Raw genomic sequence first — 27,348 nt, 5'->3', positions numbered from 1 at the left:
TCCTCATAAATTAATTTCTGATGCCCTTGAAGTAACAGGTAAAGACTAAGTACATATAGCTCAGGTAGAGGCCTTGCAACGAGCTGATCACCCACCCAAGGAGTCCTACCGAAAGTGTAAGATTTAGAAAAATCGAAGTGAACAGATAAGTTCATGGAGGTAGGCCTAGGCCCACTGGGGCTGTAGTGCCAAGGGGAAAAAAAAAGTACATACAGCTTGTGAAATATTTAGCATGAGTATTACTAGGATGGGAGACAGTAGGGGCAGAAAATGTGGTACAGAATAAATGCAGTAAGATTTTCTCTATGCTGTTTTCAGTCATGGCACATTCTGTGACACACTTTTAGAGTGGAATCCATTATACAAAATGCACCATAACAGTACATCTGTTGAAACTGATTCAGCTGTTCGGTTGTTACACTGTGTGGATGTGGGCAGTGTTGCCAATGTTTCAGAGATACATACTGCCTCATCTTCAGGGGCAGAGTGTGTTGGGTGGGTGAACTGTGTATACATAGGTTTTGTTTTGAAAGGAGGGGAGCTTGTTCCCAATTCAGGCCAGTAGGGATAATGGATGGGGAAAGCTGTGAAACAGCTGAATTAACATCAACAGTGAACCACTGTGAAAGCCTAAAATGAGTAATAATATATTTATTATAAGTACAGTAATTAAATCATTAAAATAACTATAACGATTTTTTAAATTATTGCTGTCAGTCTAATAGAAAACCAACATGGCATATAGTATTGTGTGACACTCTATTCAATATACACTTCTTATGATGGTTCCAGAATTAACTGTAGATTACTTTAGTTTGGGAGTACTGACACAGACTTGCTTACACACTGACTCTGAACATGGAGACCTAACCTTAATAATGGTACTAGTAAGTTACATTAATGACATGTAGCTCATATATCTGAATACATGTAAATTGTCAAATGGCTGATCTGATTCTCTTTTCTTGTGACGGTAATAAGTTGTAGATAAGCATGTGCTTCCAGCACACTATTTGTGTTCACAGTGAAAGGGCATTGTAATGTTGCTATGATCTACAAATGGGTTTTATTTCATAATAGACATATAACAAGTGGGGACCTGAAGAAATTAAATCTGCAGCACCAGGATCCCTAAAAAGTCCTGTTTAGAGATTTTGTTACTTTAATGATGCAAATTTATTTCTTCATAAAAGTCAGCATTTGGAACAATATAGTGAAAAAATGGGCTTTGTGATATGGGATTTTTTATGATTCGCAGTGAAAACTCAACCTTGTTAACTTTAACAACAAAATGTCCAAAATGAATATTTTACAATGCCCTTTTTATAGTAGTTAAATTTAATGAGATAGACATCTAAAAATGTAATGAATCCAATTCCTGAAATGCCTTGTTTATGTACTTCAGGCAGTGGGTATGGCCAGTCTACACTGGACAAATGGAAATTCAATGTCATTTGCATGCAAAAAGAAGCTGTATCCATTTCTTGACTCATCACAATGTAAACTTGTGCCCATATCTTCAGAATGTACTGAATGAACTTTTAGTTCTTAGAGAAAGTTAAGCCTGTTTCTATGCTGTTTTCCCATCTGCACAAACCAACAGGTACTTTTATTGAAAACAGATTATCATATCTTCAGGTCCCTTCTGAGCACAGTACCTTCTGCTTCTTCTTGCTTGAAGAAATTTCAAATTAGTGCAATTGATTTATAGAAAACAAAAGTAATTTTACATCTCACCAATTTATGACTACTATCAGAAACTGTTCCAAGTAGCTAGTAAAAACTGTTCAGTGAGTGTACATATGTACTACAGTATATTAATGATATTTGTATGATTACTGCAACACATTTACACCTCAAGAACAAGCTGATTTCTTGATGAAATTTATGAGGCCATTTGTTGATGAATCATGGGATGTTACAGGGTTCTTATCAGTGAGCTCTGGTTCAATGGCTTTTGCCAGCTGCTTGCCAAGCTCAACCCTAATGGAGAAACAAACAAGTTACATGAGAATAGGTGATCAGTGTCTTGTCTTGGTGCTTTGCTATGCTAAATGTTATAACAGTCTCCATCTTCTCAGAAATGTACCCTAAATATGAGGACTAGAATCTGCTATCAATCAATCTGTTCTGAAAACTGGGCCATACATTCATCCAATCAACAAACTGTGCCATGCTGTTAAGAGCCAAGAACAGAACTAGAAATCTCAGGGTAATGTAAATTTTCAAGTAACTGATAATAGTTCAAGCAGTTAGTCGCTGGCTTCCCGTAGCGGCCACCCGGGTTCAATCCCAGTCTGGTCAAGTGGGACTTATGGTGGACAAAGTGGTGCTGGGGTAGGTTTTCTGTGAGTACTTCGGTTTCCCCTGCCAATCTTCATTCCACCAATTGCTCCACAATCACCCTCACCTGTCATCTGGGGCTGGTACAATAGGCCAGAAGTGGCCACAGTACAAGGGACTTATTCCCGCCCCTCTAGCAATAATAAAAACTGATAACAGGGTTTATTAAAAGTGTCACATTTTAAATAATTTCAGATTATATATGTACAACTGATATTTTAAATTGCATCCTCAAAAAGTATTAAGACAGTAAATGAATGAATGTGAAGCACTAAACACTAACCCTTTTAAATATGACATTGTAATTACATTCAAAAAGTACAGTCTTTCAGGAATAATTTATAGTCAGATTTCTGGAATGAAAAATAACCTTGTAGAAGGTGTGGTATTGTTTTGTGTGTGTGTGCATCCTGATTGTCACACTGTGAACAGGAATGTGCCCATGAAGGCAGGTTGGCCCTGATAGGATATAAAGGGGTTCTCAGGTGTTCCTTCATTTTACCTTCTAGCACTTTCTTGCATCGTATTATTGTCACATGGCAGAGTGACTATAGATGGGGTCTTCATTGGAGATTGGATTTATTGACCACTTTAACACATAACTTGTGACCTGCATTTACTTATGGTGCCATCACTGACCTCCACACTTTACAAATCACTACAGCACACATTGAGTCTTTTGAAATCATCTTTTCTTCCTCACTGGCTGGCTTTGCCATGTCCTTGTGTTTACCACAACAGTTTTCATTTTCATCCTCTTCTAAGGTAATTTATTTCTTAGTATTTAAGGTCCCAAACAGTTATAAACTTCTGTCTCACCAGTGGGTCAGTCCTATGTTCATGGTGCTTTCCCATGGTTTCAGCACTGCCTCTGAACTTTGCCTCCTGACTTACAGAGCGATATAATGCAGACTTTGGTATGGACGAACTTCTAGCAGCATTAGATAGCTGTCACAACACATCCCGAGGCCCTAACAGTGTCCATAACCTGATGGTGTCTATCTTCCAACCACAGGCATGGAATTTCTGCTGTCCATATACAGTCAATATGGTCAGAGTACTGCTTCCCATCTGTCTGGATATAAACTGTGGATATCCCCACCCTGAAATCCAGCAGGGGTCATTCCCTTGTAGCTACAGGCATATCAGTCTGAGCAGCTGTGTCTGTATGACCATGGAGCATATGGCATAACATCAACTCGTGGAGCCTAGAAAGCAAAAATCTTCTTTTGAATACCCAGTGACACAGATTCACTCCTGATCACCTCATGAACTTGAAGCACCATATCCAGAATTCTTTCATCATGTACCAACACCCTGTCACGGTCCTACTGAACTCGGGATCACAAACAATGGGACCGTTAGCACAGTTGGTCTGTCAGTCACTGCACCTCTGTATGTAGATGTTATAATCTATTACAGTTCCTGTAGCATAGTCACAACACAACACTACAGTTATTTATCTTGTTACACTGGTTCTGCAGAATGGATTTAACTTCTCTGCAGCAAAGATCCAATGTATACACTTTACATGTTGAGGGGTTTACATCCCCCTCCTCCTGTCTCTTCCTCAACAGCACTCTGCCATTTGCTGTCAAGTTTCTTGGTCATCTTCTTGAGAACAAATTGTAATGGGAAGCACACTTACAATGCCTCCACATTAAACACAGTCACTTAACATTTTAAAAGTTTTATCTGGTACATCCTGGGATAGACTCAACAGAGATGCTTTTACTTTAGCATGCCCTGATCCACCCTAAGTTGGGCTATGGCAGCTTGTTTATGGCGTCCCAGTGAGGTCTAAGCTGTCCATCCTAGACCTATTGACAACACCAGAATTGGTCTTGCCACTGGTGCCTCCTATATTAGCCCTCTGGAGTCTATAATGCGGAATCTGGAGAACCTCCACTCTCCCTGTGGAATAACTTACCTCTTTGAGGTAACAAGGCAAAGCTGTCAAGACAGCCCCATCTCCTATATACATTGTGGACTTTCACCCCACCAACTGCAACAAGTACGACATAACTATAAGGGCCCCTCAACATGTGGGCATATGCTTTCACCACCTTCTCAAGCATCTAGATGTCTGCTTGCTGCATATTATTCCCAGAAGACACTCTTGTATCCCACCTTGGTCTCTATTAAGAATTCTTATCTTATCTTTACTGTTGTTTTACCATACCTTCTTACCATCTTAGACCACTTTACAGTTTGACACAAGTTTCATTTTGTTAAATTTCATACTGGGATTTCTGTAAATATGATTTCCCTTCATGATTATCAAGGTGTATAGTCATCGATGCTGACACACCTTGAGACCCACACACAAAAAAGGAATATGCATGCAGTGAGTTTGTGTGAGGGTTTGAAAACTGGCCAGAGAAGCTGACAAAATACAGCCTGCATTTGGAGAACACATTCAGATACACTAGAACATCAGAGTTGTAGGTTGTCACTATAAGAGAACAAGATGTCTGCCAAAGGGACTGTCTTTATCATTACACATGAAGGAAACAAATCATTCTTATCTGTGGCAAAAATTGTAGTGGCAGTCGGTCACAACAAGAATGTCACTCAACTTAAATACAACTAATTACAGAATTCTGATTTTCTTTTTACCTAAATAGGGCATGACCATTACATGAGACCAGTTTACCCTTATGTTAAGGATGATTACATACATAAATATGTTTTTCAATTAAGAGTTGTTAAACTGAGGTATTATTATTATTATTATTATTATTGTGGAGGGGGTGAGTTTCCCCATGCACTTCGACCAGTTGTTGGTCTATTGTGTGTCCCCCTGTAATTATTCTACCAGTCGCCATGCCCTTCCAGTACTGGTGCTCGCTATCAGCCCCGTTCTGCCAGTGAGGTCGGCCACCTCTCTGGCAGTGGTCCCCAATACTTCCCCATCTGCCGGACGAATTTGAAACTACTTGGGCGGGAAACTTTTGCCTAATTTTGCTCAGAGGTCTCCTAGAAACATGAGGATCTTTTACTTGCCGTAAATCTACGACACAGGACACACGGCTTAAACTCCCTCCAGGAAGACTTGTTCGCTGAATTTTTCCGCCCTTAAAAATTCCACGACCTCCACCGGGTTTGAACCCGCATACCTTGAGTCATGAGGTGGGAACATTACCCCTAGACTATGGAGGCTGCTTTAAACTGAAGTATGATCATCCTCTGTTTGTGTGAGTGCCTTACCCATGGAGAGAAATGGGACTAGTCTTAGCCACTGGTACTGCTGCTGTTGCTAATGTTGCAGTTACAGTTACTGTTCTCCTGGCAAGCACAGTGTGTGGATATCTTGGGTTAAGAAGATAAAAATTCATGGTGTTTTGAATCTTACTTACCCCCATTGGTCATAAGAATTGATATCCCATATTACACCTTGAGTAAAGATCTTATGTTCATACAGTGCTGGAATAAAATCAAGAAATAAGTATGGTTAAAAACAGAACCAATGTGGGATAAAAATTCAGTATTATAAGGACTCAAATTTAGCAGTATTTTAATATCTTTTAATACATGCAGTTACAGTGTTGTTGCTAATCCCAGAAGGTAAAGTCACTGAGTGTTTTCGGTCTCACGTAAGACTTAATTCATAATTACTAGTACACTTTCATTACACTGGCTGTCATAGATCAACCAGCTACTTCATTCAGCGTGGAAAACTATAAGATAAGAGTGACGGATGGATGAACAGAAGTGGAAATAAGTCTATGGCATACTTCTTTAAACCTAAGTCACAATTTGTATTTGCATTTCAGTTTTAATCCATTAACTCAGTCTGATGCCTGTTGGGCATCTACCTCTTCTGGTATGTTCACCTGTTCTTATGACACTGAAACATAACCAGATCTGTAAAGGTGAAAGAGTTTACATACACCCTAGTGTAGAAGTAGTCAAGTACAGAAGGTTTGTGATAATTTTTAAGTTGTTATTTCAAAATCCAGAACTCAACTTATCTAGGCATTCTGAGTAGAGGAAACAAGTTGATGGATTAATAGATTTGTCTTTTAACTCTATTTTGGTCCTATGTTGGATTGAGTCTTCCAGTGAAAATTCTGAGTTTGAGTCGTATGTCAAACTGAGTCCGCCACATACTGTATGCATTTTTTATACATGATCTGTAGTCAGTCTGGGGGAGGCAAACAGTGTCAGTATATCATTCAAGCCTTCCTCTGTGCAATGATGTTAACCTTTACTTACTCACTCATGGAGCTGAGCCCTTCTGGAGCAGCTGCCAATTCTGCAGCTACTCAAGAATTTCCCAGCTTTTTATGGAACCTGAAGGTTCATTACTGTGTTCACAAGAGCCCTCCAATGGCCCCTATCCTGAGCCAGATCAGTCCCATCCATACCATCCCATCCTATCTCTCTAAGATCCATTTTAATATTGTCCACCCACCTATGCCTTGGTCTTCCCAGTAGTCTCTATCCTTCTGGCTTTCTCACCAATATCCTATATGCATTCCTCTTCTTCCCCATTCATGCTACATGCCCTGCCCACCTCATCCACCTTGACTTGATCATTCTAATTATGCTTGGAGAAAAGCACAAGTTATGAAGCTCCTCGTTATGCAGTTTTCTCAACCTCCTGTCACTTCATCACTCATCGATCCAAATATTCTCCTCGGCACCCTGTTCTCAAATACCCTCAGTCTATGTTCCTCCCTTAATGTCAGAGACCAAATTTCACACCCATACAGAACCAGAGGCAAAATTATAGTTTTGTATATTCTAATTTTATGTCTTTGGACAGCAGATGAGAACACAAGGTTCTGGACTGAATGGTAGTAAGCATTACCTGAGTTCAGTCTCCTCTTAATTTCCTCCTGAATCAGGTTTTGATTTGTTATCGTCGTTCCCAAATATCTGAACTGTGCCACATTTTCAAAACATCTGTTACCTATCTTTATGTCATGATTTTGACCTGCATTTTGGTGATGAGACAGCAACATATACTTAGTTTTCTCTGTGTGTACTTCTAGACCAACCTCTTTACTTGCGTCAATTAAAGTTTGTGCGTTTTTCTTTATGATATCTACATTATCACCCAGTGAATTCACATCATCAGCACAGACCAACATTCTGCCAGTGCCGTTTAATTTCAGTCCCACCTGGTTTTCCTGGACCTTCCTAAGGCATATTCTAAGGCAAAGTTGAAAAGGAGTGGTGATAAAGCATCTCCTTGTTTTAGACCATTCTGGATAGGAAATTTATAGACAAATGTTTACCTATACGGACTTTACTATATGTTTCGTTTAAACACATTTTAATCAGCCTAACTAGTTTCTAACTAGAGCCCAAACTCTATCAGAATATTGTACAACAGTGTTAACCAACCATTCCCTCGTAATGCTTCTGTGTACTTTATTACAGATTTTGTGAAGTGTGTGCATATTTTTCCTCAGTAGATATATCCCAGTGGTGTCTACCAGTGGGTGTGCACTGGCCAGCAAACAGATCCATGACAACGTGGATTCTTTCACTGAAATTAGTCAGGATGCAGATATTGATATAACTGAGCACAGTGACCCTGATGCTGAAATAAGTAAGCCTGATCTGAGTGACAGTAGTAATTCTGATGGCAGTTGGGCAGGTGCAATTGTAGGTAAAGATGGTGGGGGTGTAAATGAAGAGATGTGTAAGTGAAAAAATAAATGACATCATCTCTTTGAAAAATCGGTAGATTTGGGTTGGGTTGAAAGATGTCGCAATCAAAAAGATGGTGGCATTTCATGGTGTTATACTGAATATGGCAAGACATGTATAATGTTCCATCAAGAACTTTTTCTCCAGTCGCTCGACTCTTCATGGTTCTATAAGGACATATTTTCAAGGTAGAGATTTTTTTAAAATTACACTGGGATTCATGATGCTTCCTCTCCTAGGACGGGAACTTCATATAAGCAAATACAGTCCTGAGCTAGAAAAGTAAAAAATGTAACTGATTATGTTGAATTGAAATTTTCAAAATTTTATAGCCCAACATATTATTTATCTGCAGATATATCAACTGTGAATTTAAAAGGTTGTGTGGTTTTCAGAATGTACAATCCACAGGAGTCAATGAAGTGAGGACTCTGGACACAGTATATAATTGCTGATTCCACAAATGGGTATGACTGTGGCTTGATCCCCTATCATGGATAAACAACTGCAAAAAGTTTGATTCACCCAGAGGTAACCGAACGGAACATAGGACAAGGGAGATGAGATGAGATCAGACAAGACCAGCAGAACCACTCCACTGAGAATAGCGGTCAAAGAGTGAATAGTTGTTGAACACGAAACGTGAGAGACAACACACTAGTCAGGTCACATCGTCAGTCAGGCGTTATTTCATAGTGACTGTAATCATAACTGTAAATGAGTTACCCAATAAACATCTTTGTTTAATCCAGAACCCATAATATCTTGTGTTACTTGGATACGTGACAATATGCATGTACATAGGGGCATGCAGTAGCGTAGTTGGTTGAGGCACTATGCTACAAGCAAGAAGGTCGCAGGTCTGATTCCTGATGAGGTCATTGCATTTTTTCATTTCACCTGGGGCCCTGGGGTTGACTCAGCCTCTAACAGAAATAAGTACCAGGAATCTTCCTAGGGGTAAAGGGCAGCCAGCGCATGAGGCTGACAACCTCTCTGCCATCTGTGAGCTGACTGTCTGGAATATGTGGGCATATATATTTTTTTGACAGACCAATCCACTGACAAATGCATGTTCAGTGATCCTCTTATCATACATTCTTTATATGTAGTGACTTCATCATTTACACTTCACCTCCTGGTGAACGTAGGAACAACAGCTCAAAGAAGACATGGCCCAGAGATTATGAAATCAGATGCTTACACCTCATATATCTGCATGTAATATAAGATATTTCATGTCGCCAAGCTCATACTCAGTGACTTATTCTCTGCCAAACAATAGCAAACAGAAAGGTACCATTCACTATACATCTCACGGTGACAGTCTCTGAAACATATTTCACACAGTCAATATTCAAACAATAGGAACTGTGATACTTCCATCACTCTTAGCAAAATTTCTTCCATTTTATGCAAGTTATAAAGAAAAACAAATTGTACATAATAGCAGTGACCGCATCTGTGGTCTAGTGGTCAGAGGTCCTGGCTACAGATCCAGAGGTCCCAGGTTCGATTCCCGGCGCTACCAGATTTTGAGAGGAGAAGTGGGTCTGGAATGGGGTCTGCTCAGCCTCGTGAGGATAAATGAGGAGCTACTTGAATGGAAAAGTAGCGGCTCCAGTCTAGAAAACCGAAATTAATGACCGTGAGGATTCGTTGCACTGACCACGTGACACCTTCTACCCACTAAATTTGGCACCAACTTCGGTGACAAGCAGCGGTCGCTTGGTCAGTATAGTTCGCTTGCAGACTAAGGCCACACAGTTTGTTTGTTTCTGTTGTTTCATAATAGCAATTGAAATTACACAGCTCAGTGGTATTTAAATAGGCCAGCAGAGAGCAGTAATATTACTTGAATGAGACTGCAAAGGGTTAAGTGCCTGAGAATGAAGAAAACATCAAAGAATTAACTGGGAAGTAACTTACCTAAAAAAAGTATTTCTTTTGTGCACATCTGTCTGATGTGCTGTCTGATATTGACAGCATGAGTGTGATTAGAGACCACTGACCCTAACACGACACCTTACGTGTAATGTTAGCAGTAAAACTATGAACCACATCTGTTTCCATACCAATGAGTGCTCCAAGTGTGAAAGGAGTGATCTTCCTGACAACAATTGAATTGGTTGGTCTGTTTCCTTCAAACACTTTGTGTGGAAGAATTTTCTCCAAGTTGTCACCAGAGAGCCCCGATTTCTCGAGCTCAGACCTGGCCTCTTCCTTTGTCTTCCCTTTCATCAGAGCTTCAGTCTGGGCCAAAAAGTTTGCCAACAGTATCTGAAATCACATATTAATTCATTCATTAATTTATGCAGGTATCGCTACTAAAGTATTTTTATATTTTCCATGCTGTTGTAGTTGAAACTGGTATTAGGGCCATCGACACAATGATTGGTGGGTTGATTATAATTGTATATATGATTGGAATATATATATATAACAATCTTATTATAAATTCCACACAACATGTTTTGGTATGGAGACTATCATCAGGTGTGTCTAATCTTGACTAAACTTAATTACATTCGTAAAACCTACATACCTTATGATGTAAACCACCTTGAATAGGGTTGTGTGTCTGAGCAGGTGCTATAAAATCTGCTGGAATAAGTCTTGTGCCCTGATGAATCAACTGATAAAAAGCATGCTGGCCATTGGTCCCTGGTTCTCCCCACACTATGGGCCCTGTGCTGTAAGTAACACTTTCACCATTGCGTGTCACATATCTAATAGAGAGAAAACCAAATCACAGAAAGATAAAGATGCTGGAAATCAGTCAGCTCCATATAACAGTGCTATAAACATATTACATTTGTTGGGTACACGAGGTGAATTCCAAGAGGAATGACACTTCTGCTCCCCATTCATGAGGCCCCAGGTAAAAGTTGCTCTTTTGCTCACCTTCCCTGCCATGACCACATGCAGGGGCATGGTTGCAAAATTTCATGCACTGCGTTGTGCAGTACTAGATGAATATGGATGGTCAGCTTCACACACTGGGTCTTTCATCTTCAGGGACATATTCCTTGTTATATGCTTTTGGAGATGGTGACAAAAAGAAGAATTCTGCCCCCATCAAGACTCAAACTCTGTTCCTCCTTCCCATAACCAGTGACTAGTGACTGAGCTACCATGACTCACAATTCCAAAAACATGGTGAGGATAGTTTATTGATACAAATCCTTAAGTGACAGTCAATGGGAGGCTATATGCGTTGTCACTTGGTTACAGAAAAATATCAGAAAGAACAAATAGAAATGTTTAAAAAGGATATTTGCTACAAGAAAATAGTATAAGAGAAATATAACATATGAAGGTTACTAAACATTTAGCATAGGTACTGATAAATAAATATATATTGTGACATGTTGTGCTATGGATGGTGCCCCTCCCTCCCCGCCAGCCGTGACGTGCCAAGCGGAGCCGAAGTGAGCCGAGTCCCAGCACGCTGGTCGCTATGCAAAAAGAGTAAACACCAGTTGCTAAGCAAAGTGGGTAAACAGTGGTAGTGAGAGACGACGGTAATAACAGCGGTACCCATTACATAACAGGCAAACACGGCGTCAGACAACAGTGGTGCCTATTACGTAACTGTTTTCCCGTTGTCCGGCTGAGGGTTTATAAGGGAACTACACAGCTGCCGAAGACAGTTCTCAAGGCAGCAGCCCACTAGTTGAGTTGGAATCTAGCCAGCAGTGAGCCATTAGAGTTGAGTTGGAATATAGCAGCCGTTGCGGAAAGAAGAACCGGACGTGTGTGTGATAATCAGTGATAGTTTGTGATAAGTGAGTAATAATTGGGAGTGTGTGATACAGTGACACTTGTATAGCTCCCGTATCGTAATTAATACGTGTAGCCTACTGAGGACAGAGTGAACTGATTAGTGCATAGGGTTTGTAAACTGTGGAAACCTGCAACAGTGTTGTAATTAATTGTAGCCGATACTTGTAGGTTGTTAAATAAACCAATTAACGATCCGAATGGCATCTTCAGTAACGAAACATGTTACACTGGTGTCAGAAGTGGGATTGGACTTAAACACGCCTTAACTCAGGACAAACTATTGAAACGAATTGTACTGCCACACGATGGATATGGAAAAATTGTTTGAACGGCTGGTGCAGATGCAAGACAGAATGGAGGCCAATCGAAAGAAAGACAAAGAGGAAACTCTGAAAGAGAAGGAAGCGATGGAGGCCAATTGAAAGAAAGACAAAGAGGATTTCCTGGCAAAATTAGACGCCGATAGGAAAACTGACAAAGAGGAAATGCTGAAAGGAAGCGGTGGAGGCAAATGGAAAAAAAGACAAAGAAGATTTAATGGTCAAATTAGACTCCTATCAAGAAAAGGCGGAGATCGGCCTCAAGGAATTGCTGGCCAGATTGGAGGCTGACAAACAGGCCAATATGAATGCCTGGCAGAAAGAAGTGACAGCTTGCCGAGAAACGATGGAGGCGCATCTAGAAAAATAAGTAAAGATGATACCCTACCAAGAGATGGAGTTACGTCTAGAAGAGGAAAAGCCGGCCACAGTGGACACAAAACCTGCGGCGGCACAACGAGAAGAGGTCCCCATAGTGATACTGGTCAGAGAGACGATGGCCTGCTGAGAGATGGAGGCTGTCCAGAAGAAAAAGAGCTGGCCTCAGTGGACAGGAAACCTGAGGCGGCTGACCAACAAAAGGTACCCATAAAAGATGCTGAAGTAATGCTGGTCGGAGAGCCGAAGAAGAAAAGGCGTAGGAACCAAAATAAGCGAAATATGAAGAATCCGACACGGGGAAGTTGTGGACCCCAGAAGGAGTTGGCCGTAGCCCGCAGAGGGATGAGCTGCCGCATGGAAGTGGCACAGCAGAAGAAAACCAGCAGGAAGGTGTCCCGCCATGCAACAGTGGCATGGCGTCGAAGGAACATCTTCAGGAAATGTTGGACCCGAGGAGATTATGAATCCCGGATGAAGTTGGCTGCCACTCTGAAAACAACACAGCAAGCCATGAACAAACCCTGGGCAACATCAAGAACCTCCTCATCAAGATAGACAGGTGGCACAAAATCTGCCCCATACAAGAAGGACGATAGGAGTACGGACGTGAACCTACGTGGTTTAAAAAAAAATTTTAACTATTGACAATAAAGGTTTCTTAAATAACATCTAGAAACTTTTAAAAACTTTACAACACCAGGAAGCTGCTGTGATTGTGAAACGTTCAACTTTATGCGTACTATGCATTATAGGATATAAGTGTATGTATTTTAAATCAAAACATCTATTGTGATGGTAGTTTCCAGTTTGTAATGATGTTCCCTCTGAAGATGGTCCGTAAGGACCGAAACATATAAGGGTGATAAGTTTTAACATAGTAAAAACTTACACATGTCACATTGGACGGAGTGGTTTGTATTTATAAGATTAACATCTACTGAGAATTCTACAGGAAGTCCCATCATTTGTTATATAAGATTCTGTACTATTAACTTCCTCTATTTTTTCCCGTATCCATTTCCTGTCCTTCATGTTATCAAAGGGATACACTGAAGCCGGCATTTGGTGCCTTCTTCCATGCATAACACAAGGAAACTCCTTTATATAGTGCACTACACATCACATATCAAAATCAAAATATTATTAATATTTACAGAATAAATACAATACACTGAAACTTACTTTCCATTTGATTCCATGTCACCTTGTTGGAAATAGGCTGCAAAACGATGCAGATACTGATCGTATGGCAGAAGGGCATGTGTTTCTGCTCCATAGAAATTGCTGTACCAAATTCCCAAGAGAGCTAATATAACAGGAGCCTATGGAAACAGAGGTTACATTATATATTTGGCATAACTGTGTTTACAACTGAAATGAGCCTCTGAGGTGCTGCCTGGTTGAGATGATTTATAAATCAATAATACAACTGCAACCTATACAAACCAATTCCAGTATTCAAAAAAATGCACATCCAGTCATATTGGGATCCTTTTTAAACTAGTTTCTTAACAAGCTACAAGCTAAATCACAGTTATCTGAAGAACTTTCTGAAAGATTTGAACAATGAATTGCACCATCTGATAACTGCAGCTCATTTCTGTTGGAATATGTACTGTCCTGTCACATCAAATTCAATGCCACGTTTTCCATGAAAATTATGCTTCATGAAAATTTTATGAACGGAAATTTACATCCAAATGTCCACCAAGTGGTTATGTTGGCATGACTGTCCATACACTACTACCACATGACATTCAACTTTGTATTTTCTATGAAAATTATGCATTAGTAAAAATGTTATCAAGAGACAGTTTTGTTTCTATGTTCATCAAGGAATTTCCAAACCATTTATATTGCCCACTGATATATTGGGTTTTTGGACTTTATCCATTGTCCTGGTTTTTAAGATAACTGGTCCAGTGATTGAGGCTAGCTCTTTCTAACGGACCCAACAGATAAATGATATAACCTCCGTCTCAAGTGCAAACAATATATTCTTGTGTCTTTGATCTTGCTCCCTACACTACATGTTTCGGCCTCAGACGGCCATCATCAGGTGTATAACACTCACGTCGCTGTCACACTGCACCCAGTTCAAAATTTAACATCTAAAACACTCTCCCTGTCATTATCAACTTCTACTTCGTTGATAGCTGTCCACCCGTAGATTACTTCACACACGTTAATTTTGAGTTTATTGTAATAGCACCATAATAAAATCTTTAGTTCTAATTTTAAACTTTTAAATTCTTGTCCAAATTTTAAAATTTTAAAATTGTTAGGGTTATTCGCCCTGTGTTTGAAGTGCTGCAGCGGCTAGTTCTTGTTTCCACACTGTATAGGTGTTATCCTGTGTGGTCTTTCTGTGTGCGTGCCGCTGCTATTCTTTACTACGTGTAAATGTGCATCATTGAATGATGCCACCTGTGATGCAAACCATGTGTTAACGACTTCTTTTACCTCACTGTCATCGTGGAACCGCCAGCCACCAAGGAAAGTTTTCAGATGCAGGAACACATGAAAATCACTTGGCATTAAGTCTGGCCTGTAGGAGGGATGATCAAACTGTTCCCAGCCAAATGTCGCAATGACATCTTGCATTGCGACGGCAGTGTGTGGGCGGGCATTGTCATGAAGCACCACAACCCCCGACTAAGCATGCCACATCACTTGTTCCAGATCACACAACCCAGTTTCTTAAGTGTGTTGCAATAGACACCCGTGCTGATGTTGAGCCCTGAGGTAAGAATTCCACAAGCAGAACACATTTTCCATCCCAAGACACTGTGCACATGATCTTGAGAGCTGAAGTGGTCTGTTTGAATTTTTTTCTTTATTGGCCTCCACCCCAAGGACTGCTGCTTCGAATCAGGGGTTATGTGCGACACCCATGTCTCATCCCGTCTGTGCGGCTCAAGAAGTCATCACCTTGCTCACTGTATTGTATCAGAAAGGTCAACGCACTGACCTGCCATTTCATTCTGTCTTCTTCTATAAGCATCTATGGCACCCAGCATGAGCACAATTCCTGAAAACAAAGTTTATTAGACACAATTTCGTGGAGAAGTAACCGCGAAATTTGTGGAAAATGGCAAAACGGTGAATCATCTGTTCTCTTGAATCTTCTCTTCCACTACACACATGGAATCCTCATTAACCACAGACATTCAGCCTCTCCGCGGATCATGGACATTTTTGCATCCTTCATTAAAGTGCCTCACCCTCTCCTTACCATTGAATCACTCATGGCATGTTCTCCATACACCTCACAAAATTGACGAATGTCAACCAGTTTGTTTCCTGCATTCAAGAAATGGATTACAGATCACATTTCACATGCAGCGGAATTCTCGATTCTCTTGAACATTTTAAATACAAAGGATGATGCGTAAATGTGGTTTGATTCTGTATTTCAGCATCCTGTTGCAATTGTTCAAATTAGCATCCATTGTTTATCTTCTGTCAAAATTGCAACACTTTTACATTCCACACTTCAACACTACATGTTTTGGCCTTAAACGACCATCTTCAGGTGTTTTTATGTTACAGATATTTTACTAAAACTGTGTTAAAAACAGCTACACTGCAGTTTGATTGCCTGCAAATGGTGTCCGTCCCTTCCCAAAGGACCAACAAACTCTGCATGCATGCACACAATTGCGACCACTCCAATGGCAATATTTGCAAACAGAACTTATTTTGTGGATACCCTCATATATGTATGGGTATCTTAAGCAAATTCTTTAATAGCATTAGAAGTAGAGAAAGCCTGCATTAGTCTTCAAACATTTATAGCACTTTACAGGAGACAAATTTCAAAGAAAGGACAGTTCCACAGGAAATAAAATTATTACAGTGTATAAGATTTAAAGCTTCTGCAGTGATTGAATGCAATGAAGAAATACTGAGTAACAAGTTGTGGAGTATGGAGTAAAATTTCATGTTACTGACATTATTTCTGTTTCCATCCTTGATGGAGGCAGCGGCAGTTTCTGAAATACTGGAAATTCACTTCATATTGACACAGCTAATAACTGAAGAAGAACATATTGACACAGTTATTAGTATAATGGATGCTGATAGAAATAATGTGGAAATTAATACAAATAATCTATCTTACTCACATTCTTCTCCAGTGGTGCGTTCTGGAAGTGATTATCCATATAGTGTGCACCTTCAAGTAGCTTCTGGAAGTTGTCAAAACTAATATAGAGAGAAATAGAGAGTCCAATAGCTGACCACAGGGAGTAACGGCCTCCCACCCAGTCCCAGAAGCCAAACATGTTGCGCTCATCAATACCAAATTCCTTCACTTTTGGCCCATTAGTTGATAATGCCACAAAATGTTTGGCTACAGCCGAAGGCTAGGAAAAGAAAAATGTATGTTTAGAGCTCTGAAAAATGTTTAAGCCATGCCTTCGCAGTCCTTTGCCCTGTCAACAGTTTATACACTCGTCAGTGATCTGCAGTCTCTGCATGCAGTTGATTAAATATAATATTGTAATGCTCATGAAAAACTTTAAAAGCAACAACAACAAAAAAAAAAGCTTATGAATTGAACCACTCAGAATTAAGCTGGTGTGTTCTCTTATTGGATACAGATTAAAAATCATTAAGAAATCGTTGTATAATTTTAGCCTAAACTTAAGAATGACAGAACACTGAACTAGCAGAATTAAAAAAATATAATAGATGGTAACTTAGCCAGAAAAGCACTGAGGTACAAGCCGTATAAAAGATGACTCTGGTTTTCTAAGTTGACTGAAGCTGGTCCTCAGTGCTTATAATGCTTGTAATATGTTTCTTTCCTACTGCTATGTTAGCATTTGTTCTTGCACATATAAAAAAGTTAGCAGGTTCTTGTAGTTGTAATGCTCTAGACTTGTATTCTGGAGGTATTCAGTTTGAATTTTGACCAGATTACTGACTATTCTGACATTCTTTCTGGACAAATGCCAGGATGACATCTCAGGCCATGATTGTCTCCTTCAAAATTCTTACTTACCATTCATGGTCATTAAAGCAGTGTTATTAAATAATGTCAGACTCAACCACAAAGGCAGAATTGAAAACAAGAATTACACTAAGTTCTACCTTAGAAATCGCATTCCACTTCACAACTTATAATCACAGACAACTGTGTTTACAAATCTGACAGAATTTATGATGTGGTGGTTTTGATGCATATAACAAGTTGGTTTCCTTTCATAAATGTACAGACATTTTCACCAATCAAAAAACAAGCAGAACTCTGTTCAATGCAAGATCAGACAAAAGGACTGAATTTCATTCAACTACTAGTATGATGTCTCAAGAAGCATAATTACTTACATCCTTAGCAGCTTCCAGAAACCACTGTTTAGCAGATGTTGCATTTGTGATTGTTTCCTGTGTTGTAAATGTCTTTGATGCAATAATAAACAAAACAGTTTCAGGGTTGAGTTGCTTCAAGGTTTCAGCTAAGTGAGTTCCATCAATATTGGAAACAAAATGGACCTTCAGTCCGGTTGCATATGGCTTCAGAGCCTCTGTCACCATTAGAGGACCCTTTAAAACACCAAATAAATTTCACAGTCAGAACCTAATTGTACATTATAAACTATCTGCAACACACTGGTAAACAGTATCCAATACACTCACGTAACTCAGGTGTCAGTATGAGGTAACATTAAGGAAATGGAACACATGTGAATATAAATTGACATGCCTAAGCAAAGAGTACATAATTCATAATATGGCATGACCCCATGTTCCTGGGTGATTTGTGATATCACAGTGTTCTTTCCTAGTTATGCCTGGTTCACCTCTGTTAAGTCTGGTGAGGTCAGGTTAGGTTTGCTTAACTTGGCTGCAGTTGATGCAAATCATATTCTGCACTTTAAGTGTAAATTATTAAGAAAGAACAAAACCTATTTGAAAAATGCAGAAGAAATAAGCATTATAAATAATTACATATTCATTTTCATGCATTCTCTACACTTAATATACAAAGTGAATACAAAATGTGAAGGTCATATCTGTTGTCAGAATATTTCATCTCCTAAATCTAAATGAATCAAATTTCATACGGGTGGACTACACAAAAAAATTTTATGCGACTTTCGGTTCAGTCTGTATTTGTCCACTATAACCCTTAACCCATCAACACAGACATTTAAACACCACAGTTGTGAGTGTCCTGCGGTAATATTTTTAAAAAGGGCCCATTTAATCTTTGCTATAAAACAATTTATTTTTCCTAACTTTTGAACTATGCAAGATAAAATAATGAATTTTTCACTGAAATCTTCATGCAAGATGGCTTTATAAGCTTATATTATAACAAGAGTACACTGTATATGAGCAATGGAAGCAACTGGATTGAAGTTGAGCTTTGTGTGGCAAGTCTTGCAACATCCATCTAAACACAACCCTGCTTCACATTCACTACACCAATAAAATAGTCTCTCTCCTTTTCCCATGTTTTGTGCACACCATACATTTTCTTTGAGGTTTTGCCTTCTTTCTGTTGGCAGAAATACACTCCAGGAAGCAGCTCTGTGAGCCTTTTAGGCAGCAGTTCAGTTGATAGACAGCCAAGTACAGGCTGGGGAACACCAGAAATATGTTTTCCCACGATGCCTTGTCCTACTGAAAGCCTAATTTTAGTGAATCCATGTTTTTGTTATCTGGGAGTGACTGATACACGACCACTGCATTATGTACGAGGGGGTACCCAAAAGAAACCGAACTTATTTTTTTTTAACTTGTTTATTCAAATTTTAAGCACAAACCTTCAATCCCCTTCAAAGTACTCTCCACTTACACTAATACACTTGTCTAGTCTTTTATTCCATTTTTCAAAACATTGTCTAAATTCATCTTTTGAGATGCTTGACAGCGCCTCCGTCGTTTTTTCCTTCACCTCAGCAACATCAGCAAAACGCTTTCCTTTCATGTCTCTTTTCATTCGAGGAAACAAAAAAAAAGTCTTGATCATTTCGGGACTCTTCTTTCAAAGCACAGCATGCTTCCACGCGACCTTGTTTTTGTTCAGCAGTCAGCAGTCGTGGCACGAATTTCGCAGCCACCCTTTTCATTCCCAAATCTTCTGTCAAAATTCGCTGAACTGAGCTCCAAGTCACTCCCGACAGCTCCACAATTTCTTCAATGGTCCGTCGTCGATCTTCCTTGATGATTTCACGAATTTTTTCAACATTTTCATGTGTTCGGGCCGTGGAAGGACGACCAGAACGAGGTTTGTCTTCAATTGACATTTCACCATTTTTGAAACGGGAAAACCACTCAAACACTTGAGTTTTCCCCATAGCATCGTCCTTGTACGCCGTTTTTAACATTTCAAGAGTTTCTGTTCCACTTTTCCCGAGCAAAAAGCAGAATTTCACCGCCGCACGCTGTTCACGAAAATCAGCCATTGCAAAAACGACGATCACACAAAACAGTTGTCACTATAAACTCTGCCGAAACTAGTCCTTACCTTCTGAAGCAACGGTAGTCGGCTTATCGACTCAGGAATGTTAGCTCTATGCGCTCATAGCGGCAAAACGCGGTACTACAAAAGCTCTGCCCACAAAAAAATTAGTCCAGTTTCTTTTGTGTACCCCATCGTATTGTGGCACTGAGCAGTCTCTTAAACAATTTCACACATCACTTGGTACCTCTTTCATTACAGCAATTACAGCTATAGCAGTTCATCCTGCAGTTCCACCCCTAACATGTTGACAATGTAATTGCAAACAACCACTGGCTTTGTTTATTCTTGGTTTGCTTTATTTAAAGCCACACCCATTTTGTCTTTGTGGTATGTGGATACTGTAGTCACTTGCTTCCTGTCTTGCCATGCAAGAATTACCGCAACTGAGTGCTGACCACAGTGCTCTCCTTACTTCACTTTCATACCCTTCACTATAAAAAGTAAAGTTGCCCCTGTGCTTAACTAATTAAGCACTACACCATGAAGGCATATGGGGGAGTGCATGTATAGATACACATTTTCTCAACCTCGGCACTAGTTGGAGATGAGTGGTCAGCTTCATGCCCTGGCCACTTTACCATCAGGGAAAGAGCCCCCAGTACCCATTGAATAGGAAATAGGAGACTGGGTGTACCCCAGAGCTGGTCTGGATGACATGGAGAAGAGAAAATTCTTGACCCTACCAGGACTTGAACTATGACCACTTGGTCATCCAGCCCATACCTAGTCGCTATACCGACTATACTAACCCAGCTCACATTCTTCACTATAGGAGGAACATTTTTCCTGTTAACATGTAAAATTCCAACACTTTCTTACCGTGGACTTCATGAATCAAGCCAACTCTGGTGAACAACAAAAACTGACCGTCCACACAGTATGTCCATGACCAAAAAGATTTTCTGACAGTTGTAATACAACAACTGCAGTTTTGTTTGTTTCTGCAGTCACATATTGATTTGTTAGTTCTATAACTCATCCAGTGTAAATAAGAAAAGAACATGCATAACCGAAACTAGCCTCACAGAGTCCATATATTTTAATGCCAAATTCAGCAGGCCTAAATGGTATGTAATGTGAGGCAAAAAAAAAAAGGTAAAGCTATCACTGTAACGGGTCGTGGAGGCTGTGAGACGCTGAGGTTCCCATATTGTCTTTAGACAGTCGGTTCACAGGTTCATCCTAGGGCCAAATATGAAAGGCTGACACTTTCCAGAATTTATTGTTGAGTATTATCTGTTGGTTTCATCTACAAGGAACTGCACAAAGGAACTATATAAAAAATGTTTCCATGTACACACATGGCATCCAGTTCAGTAGTGTCGAACTGGAGACCATACTTTACACAAAATATTTCTCGTAATGTAAGAAATGAGAATATATTTACAACACAAACTTATGTGGCTCCCTTCCCAATTCTACATTTATAATTTCTTCTTCTTGTCCACCACTACTATTATCACTGTCATTATCACTAATTGCATGAGTTCTTGGAGTCACCAGTTGTGTATAATCACTATTAAAAAATGCTATCATTGCACTAAATTCACTAACATTTTCATCATCGAAAACTTAATTCAAAACTTATACTTGTCCAAAATCCGTAATCTCGCAACTTGTTGACTTGAACACCATCAAGTCATGTACTTATTCTGACTGACAGACTCAGTAGCAGGAAATGTGAGGTTGCTCATATATGAACAGAGATTTCATTTATTTCAGGACAAGCCACAGAGCTTAAGCTAACAGCTAATCATATAGTATACACTAAACACAAACAGAGCAATTAAATTCCTGAAGTAACATCAATGGCAAACAATGCTGATGGGTTAAATCACATATGCATGTCCACAATCCCTGAAGAACAGTTTATTATGCTCTTTAACTTACCAGATCAGAACCACCTATGCCAATGTTCACAACATCTTCTATGGCTTTTCCAGTGTAGCCTTTCCACTTTTTGGAAAGCACCTAAAAATATCAAGACATGAAGATCTTTGATAAACTATAAGCTTGTTATTAGCAGATAGAATGCAAACTAGCCATAGACTTCTTAAACATGCTCTAAATCAAGTAACAGTCGACAACAGGGCTATTAGAAAGTTCCTGGACTAGGTAAGAAAAGAAATTCTGGCTTAACTTGGTCAATTTTGGCTCCCATCCCCTTCAAAATTTTCTCCTTGGGAATGTATACAGTGATCCTATTGGTTTTTCTGTGCTTCAAAAGCACCATGGAAGTCATTTTCCTTAATGCTGTTGAGTATCACTTGCAATTCCCTTTGGATGTTGCGCACTGTTTCAAAATTTTGTACCTTCAGTTTCATTTTCAATTTGGGAAACAAAGTGAAATCACAGGTGGCTAAATCTGGCAAGCAGGGAGGATGAGGGATGACAACCATGTTGCTATTAGTCACAAACTCTGTAATTTACAGGGAAGTGTGGGCTGGCGCATTGTCATCATAAAGGAGCAATGGGGCACATGTTCAAAGATCTCTCGGCAAATTCCATAACTGATTCCAATGGTGCCTGCAAGCTCATGGATTGTTTGGCAATGGTCTTCGCTGATGAGTTCTCGAGTTTTTTCAACATTTTCTGTTGTCTTACCCTGTTGGTCACCCTGAACATTTGTCATCTTCAACTGACACTCAACTGGTCTTCCAACATGAATGTCATTCAAAAACTGCTGTCTGACTTAAGGTATGTTTTCCAAAAGTCTCACAAAGTATTTCAAGGGTTTTGGTAGCAGATTTACTGAGCTTCATGCAAAACTTGATGCAGACACATTGCTCCATTTTGCCATCCATCGCAGACAAAACTAAACACGAAGTTGAAAAAGCACTCATGTAAAAACAATGTGTGTTCACAGCGTGGTATCACATGGCAGACTGATGCAATACGCTTACAGAAGTGTGACCTTTGCCTCCCCTCTCATCTTCTTTCACCGAGGCAGTTACAACAGTGATAGTCCGGGAACTTTCTGATACCAACTTGTAAGTCATAAAAAATCTGCCAGATAATCATGATACTAAAACAGAAGTATGCTGCTACTGTGCAGGCTAGGTTGGTCTGGTAGAAGGCTTCCTGCCTAAACAGGGTGATAAACCGATTTTTGAACTGAAGTGAAGAAGCATATTTATTATGGCTACACTAGTTTTTTTAATACATCATAAAGGGGGGAATGCAATGACCTTACTTTAGCAACCATTATGTACACCACAGTTTTGCTTAGTTTCCCTTAGTATCCCTCAATTTATGAAGACAATTTGTTCCATGAAAACTGTTCATTAAGGTGAAAATTCAAACAAACAAAACAAAAATTCTGTGGCTTGAGTCCAAAAGCAAACTATACTGACTGAGGACAACCGCTAGTCGGCAAAGTTAGTGCCAACTTTAGCGGATAGAGGGTGCTGCGTGGTCAGCACAATGAATCCCCACGGCCGTTAATTTCGGTTTTCTAGACCAGAGCTGCTATTTTCTTGAAATATCTACTCAATTATCCTCACAAGGCTGAGTGGACCCATTCCAGACCCACTACTTCTCAGAAAATCTGGTAGCACCCAGAATTGAACCCGGGAACTTAGGATCTGTAGCGAGGAACTCTGACCACTAGACCACACAAACTGAAAATAATATTCACATTACTTTACTAGCAAAATTCACCAACTTGTTCATGAGTTCCAGAAAAATCCCACAATATTTATGTTGTAATAGTAAATAAGCATTCAAATAAGGGCAGTATTACTTGTTTATGATATTTATTGCTAAAATTAAAACTGTATTATTTTATTCACGTTTGGTTTTTACAGCCGATGTAACACAATGATGCAGCTTGTAGCTAAACTTATTCCTGTCTTTTCTTTCTTTGGCTTATCAACGCCTCTTACAACTACTTTCACTTGTCTGGTAGCTATGGTGGGCACAAATAACACAGACATTTATGGATAAAATGCAAGCATCAAGAGCGCAGCTGAATCTGTATGATCACAATGATGTGCACAAACAGACCAAGAAGGTTGGAGATGCACATCAGTCTGTATGTCTGTATTTCTCCACCTTTGCAAGATAAACTTCTTTGGGATGCAAGTAGTTTGTTGTAATGAAAATGAAGTTCACAAAGTGAAAGAAGGGTAAAAATTAACACAATGTCATAGCAAAAATTTTAAATTGAGTGTTCATAAAATGAGGGATACCTGTACCCATTTCCCACCAGACTGAAGTAGGGTCCACCTGCTCCAAATTTACCTCTTCAGTGAAATCCTTCATGTGTGCTAAAACAGCATTTACATCTGGTGTTACATCTTTACCATCAAGAACAATTGGTGTATTACTTCGGTTACGTAGAGCAACATGCAACACTGCTCGATTCTCTGTGAAATTGATTTTCTCTGCACCAAACATAGAATTTCTTGCAGCTTCCACTTTTCGTGCTTTAGCCTGAAACATTTGATCCCAGAAAACACAGTCAAGGTCTGACAACTTTAACTTACAAGAATATGGGTAATTATTTCTTAAATGTAAACTTCCTTAAGATTTAATTTATGTGCAAGCTTTTTAACTAATGTCTTCTGACAGCCAATATTAAGAGCACTACTGTAATTAACACTTACCAGATCAATCAGAAGAGAAAACACTTCATCGTTTATGCGATTTTTTGAGTAGTCTATTAAAATGTCTCCATCCTGTGGTGTGCTTAGAGTCAAACTACAGAACATATACATTTACATATTAATATTAAAATTATCAATTCAATGTATCTTAGTTGCATAAGAACTATGTGGGTTGGTTTATCCTGTCTTAATACATATACTGAAAGGATTAATCTCAGCAAAATCTAACAAGGTATTTAGCCTCTAAGGAACTTAAGTATCAAAACTTACTGAACCGATTACATTTAAATAATATATGGAAGGAAGAGAAACTGCACAAGAGATACATTATTTAAAGATACATGTTTTCACATTTCAACTCTTCTACAGCCCAGGTGCCAAGAAAGGACTGCAAGAAACCTATGACACAACACAATTTGGACAATTCCACAATGCATACAGCATGCACTTAAACTTTAATTTCACTAACCTGACATACTCCTTTCTTATTTGCCTAACTTGTTCTGGATTTGGGTTTCATTTTTGTTAATTAAACCTAATACAGACCAATCTAACTTACTAAATAAACAAACAAAACAAACTCCATGGTTTTAGTCCACAAGCAAATTATACTGACCGAGCGACCGCTGCCTGTCGGTGAAGTTAGTGCCAACTTTAGCAGATAGGGGGTGTCGCATGTCAGNCAGACCAATCTAACTTACTAAATAAACAAACAAAACAAACTCCATGATTTTAGTCCACAAGCAAATTTTACTGATCGAATGACCGCTGCCTGTCGGTGAAGTTAGTGCCAACTTAGCAGATAGGGGGTGTCGCATGTCAGCGCAACAAATGCCCATGGTCGTTAATTTCAGCTTTCTAGACCAGAGCCGCTATTTCCTTGAAATAGCTCCTCAATTAGCATCACAAGGCTGAGTGGACCCCATTCCAGACCCACTACTTCTCAGAAAAAATCTAATACTGCCAGGAATCAAACCCAGACCTCTGGATCTGTAACCAGGGACTCTGACCACTAGACCACAGAGGCAGTCTAATTAAATGCAAGTGGTAAAACTACACATTTTGAACCAATCTTGATATAGTTCCCCACCCCACCAGAATGACGTTAAAATAACTAACTTCATGCAGCTGAGCCCTTCTTGAGAAGCTGCCAGTTGTGTAGCTATTCAAGAACTTCCCAGAATTTTATGGAACCTGTTACTGTGTTCACAAGAGCCCTCCGATGGTCCCTACCCTGAGCCGGATTAATCCAGTCCATACCACCTCATCCTATCTCTCTCAGATCCATTTTAATATTATACACTCACATACATATTGGTCTTCCTAGCGGTCTCTTTCTTTCTGGCTTACACGCCAATGTCCTATATACATTACCCTTCGCCACATTCATGCTACATGCCCTGCCCATCTCATCCTCCTTGACTTCATCATTCTAATTATACTTGGAGAAGAGTACAAATTATGAAGCTCCTCATTATGCAGTTTTCTCCAACCTCTCGTCACTTTGTCTTTCTTTGGTTCAAATATTCTCCTCAGCACCCTGTTCTCAAACACCTCAGTCTATGTTCCTCCCTAAATGTCAGAGACCCATACAGAACCACAAGCAAAATTATAGTTTTGAATATTCTACCTTTTATGTTTTTAGGCAGCAGATGAGAAGACAAAAGTTGGTGGACTGAATGGTACCAAGCATTACATAAATTCAATCTCCCTTTAATTTCCTCCTGAATCAAATTTTGATTTGTTACTCTTATTCCAAAATATTTGAGCTGTGCCACATTTTCAAAGCATCTGTTTACTATTTTTGTGTCATGATTTTGCACTGCATTCTGGTGATGAGATACCAACATATACTTAGATTTCTCTGTGTTTAATTCTAGGCCAACCTCCTTACTAACATCAATTAAGTTTGTGTATTTTTCTTTGTGGTATCTATGTTATCACCCAGTAGATTCACATCATCAGCACAGACCAGCAGCTGATGTGCTCCATTTACTTCCAGTCCCACCTGGTTTTCTTGCACCTTCCTGATGGCATATTCTAAAGCAAAGTTGAAAAGCAGTGGCGATAAAGTATCTCCTTGTTTTAGACCATTCTGGATAGGAAATTTATCAGACAAATGTTTGAATACTGTACAATTTTTTTTTAGTATCTGGCAAATGCAGAAAATCTGATCAGTAGTTGATCGGTTACATTGAAACCCACACTGACCATCCCCAATAATTTCATCTGAACAAGGACTTAACATTGAGAGGATTAAGGATAAAATTTGGTATTAAGTTGATAGCAGTGATACCCCACAATAATTACTACAGTCAGTTTTAACGCCCTTCTTGTGAACTGGCATATGTAACATCCACAAATGATTCACTCCTATTTCTATATATTTCTTTTTGAAGTTCCATCCACACTCGAGTTTTCATGCAGATGCTGAATTTTATGTTGGCATATTTCTTAGAGGCAGTTCCAAGCTTCTTAATCAGAACTGATGAATATGATATAAAGAAAGAATTTATCATAATAATACAAGAAATACTATCATTACTTTACTAAGGTCATTTCAAGGGTAATGTGTTCAAATATTAATATATCTTCTTAATGACAATACTTGCCTGAAATTATCAAAGCGGCGAGGATTCGCTTTCATTAGCTCATATATATTTATTTTGCTTCCATTATCTTTATAATACTGTTTCAATTTCTGCCAGATTGGTTCGGCAACGAGTTTCTGCCTCCCTTCCATCTTTCCTTATCATGGACAACTATATGA

At 39.3% G+C, this 27,348-nt stretch overlaps 2 protein-coding genes across 2 annotated transcripts in view; one reads left to right on the top strand and one right to left on the bottom strand.

The window, feature by feature from the left end:
* LOC111870800 (glycosylphosphatidylinositol anchor attachment 1 protein) overlaps positions 1-8,777 on the top strand; it is a 65,096-nt gene extending 56,319 nt beyond the window's left edge. Inside the window, exon 15 of the mRNA XM_023863358.2 lies at positions 8,403-8,777. The gene's annotated coding sequence lies outside the window, so the exon portion shown is untranslated. The remainder of the gene's footprint in view (positions 1-8,402) is intronic.
* On the bottom strand, positions 637-27,348 carry LOC111870814 (glucose-6-phosphate isomerase). Its single transcript, XM_023863378.2, has 11 exons — positions 27,191-27,348; positions 24,579-24,672; positions 24,214-24,405; positions 21,862-21,942; positions 17,829-18,044; positions 16,622-16,861; positions 13,677-13,816; positions 10,553-10,736; positions 10,083-10,287; positions 5,703-5,769; positions 637-1,983 (listed from the first exon to the last, which is right to left on the bottom strand). The coding sequence occupies exons 1-11, from the start codon at positions 27,319-27,321 to the stop codon at positions 1,857-1,859; spliced, it is 1,677 nt and encodes a 558-aa protein (XP_023719146.1). The 5' UTR covers positions 27,322-27,348; the 3' UTR covers positions 637-1,856.

This window comes from Cryptotermes secundus, unplaced genomic scaffold (genome assembly GCF_002891405.2).
Source record: "Cryptotermes secundus unplaced genomic scaffold, Csec_1.0 scaffold2112, whole genome shotgun sequence".
NCBI lineage: Eukaryota > Metazoa > Arthropoda > Insecta > Blattodea > Kalotermitidae > Cryptotermes > Cryptotermes secundus.
This window is presented reverse-complemented; position numbering and strand designations above follow the sequence as displayed.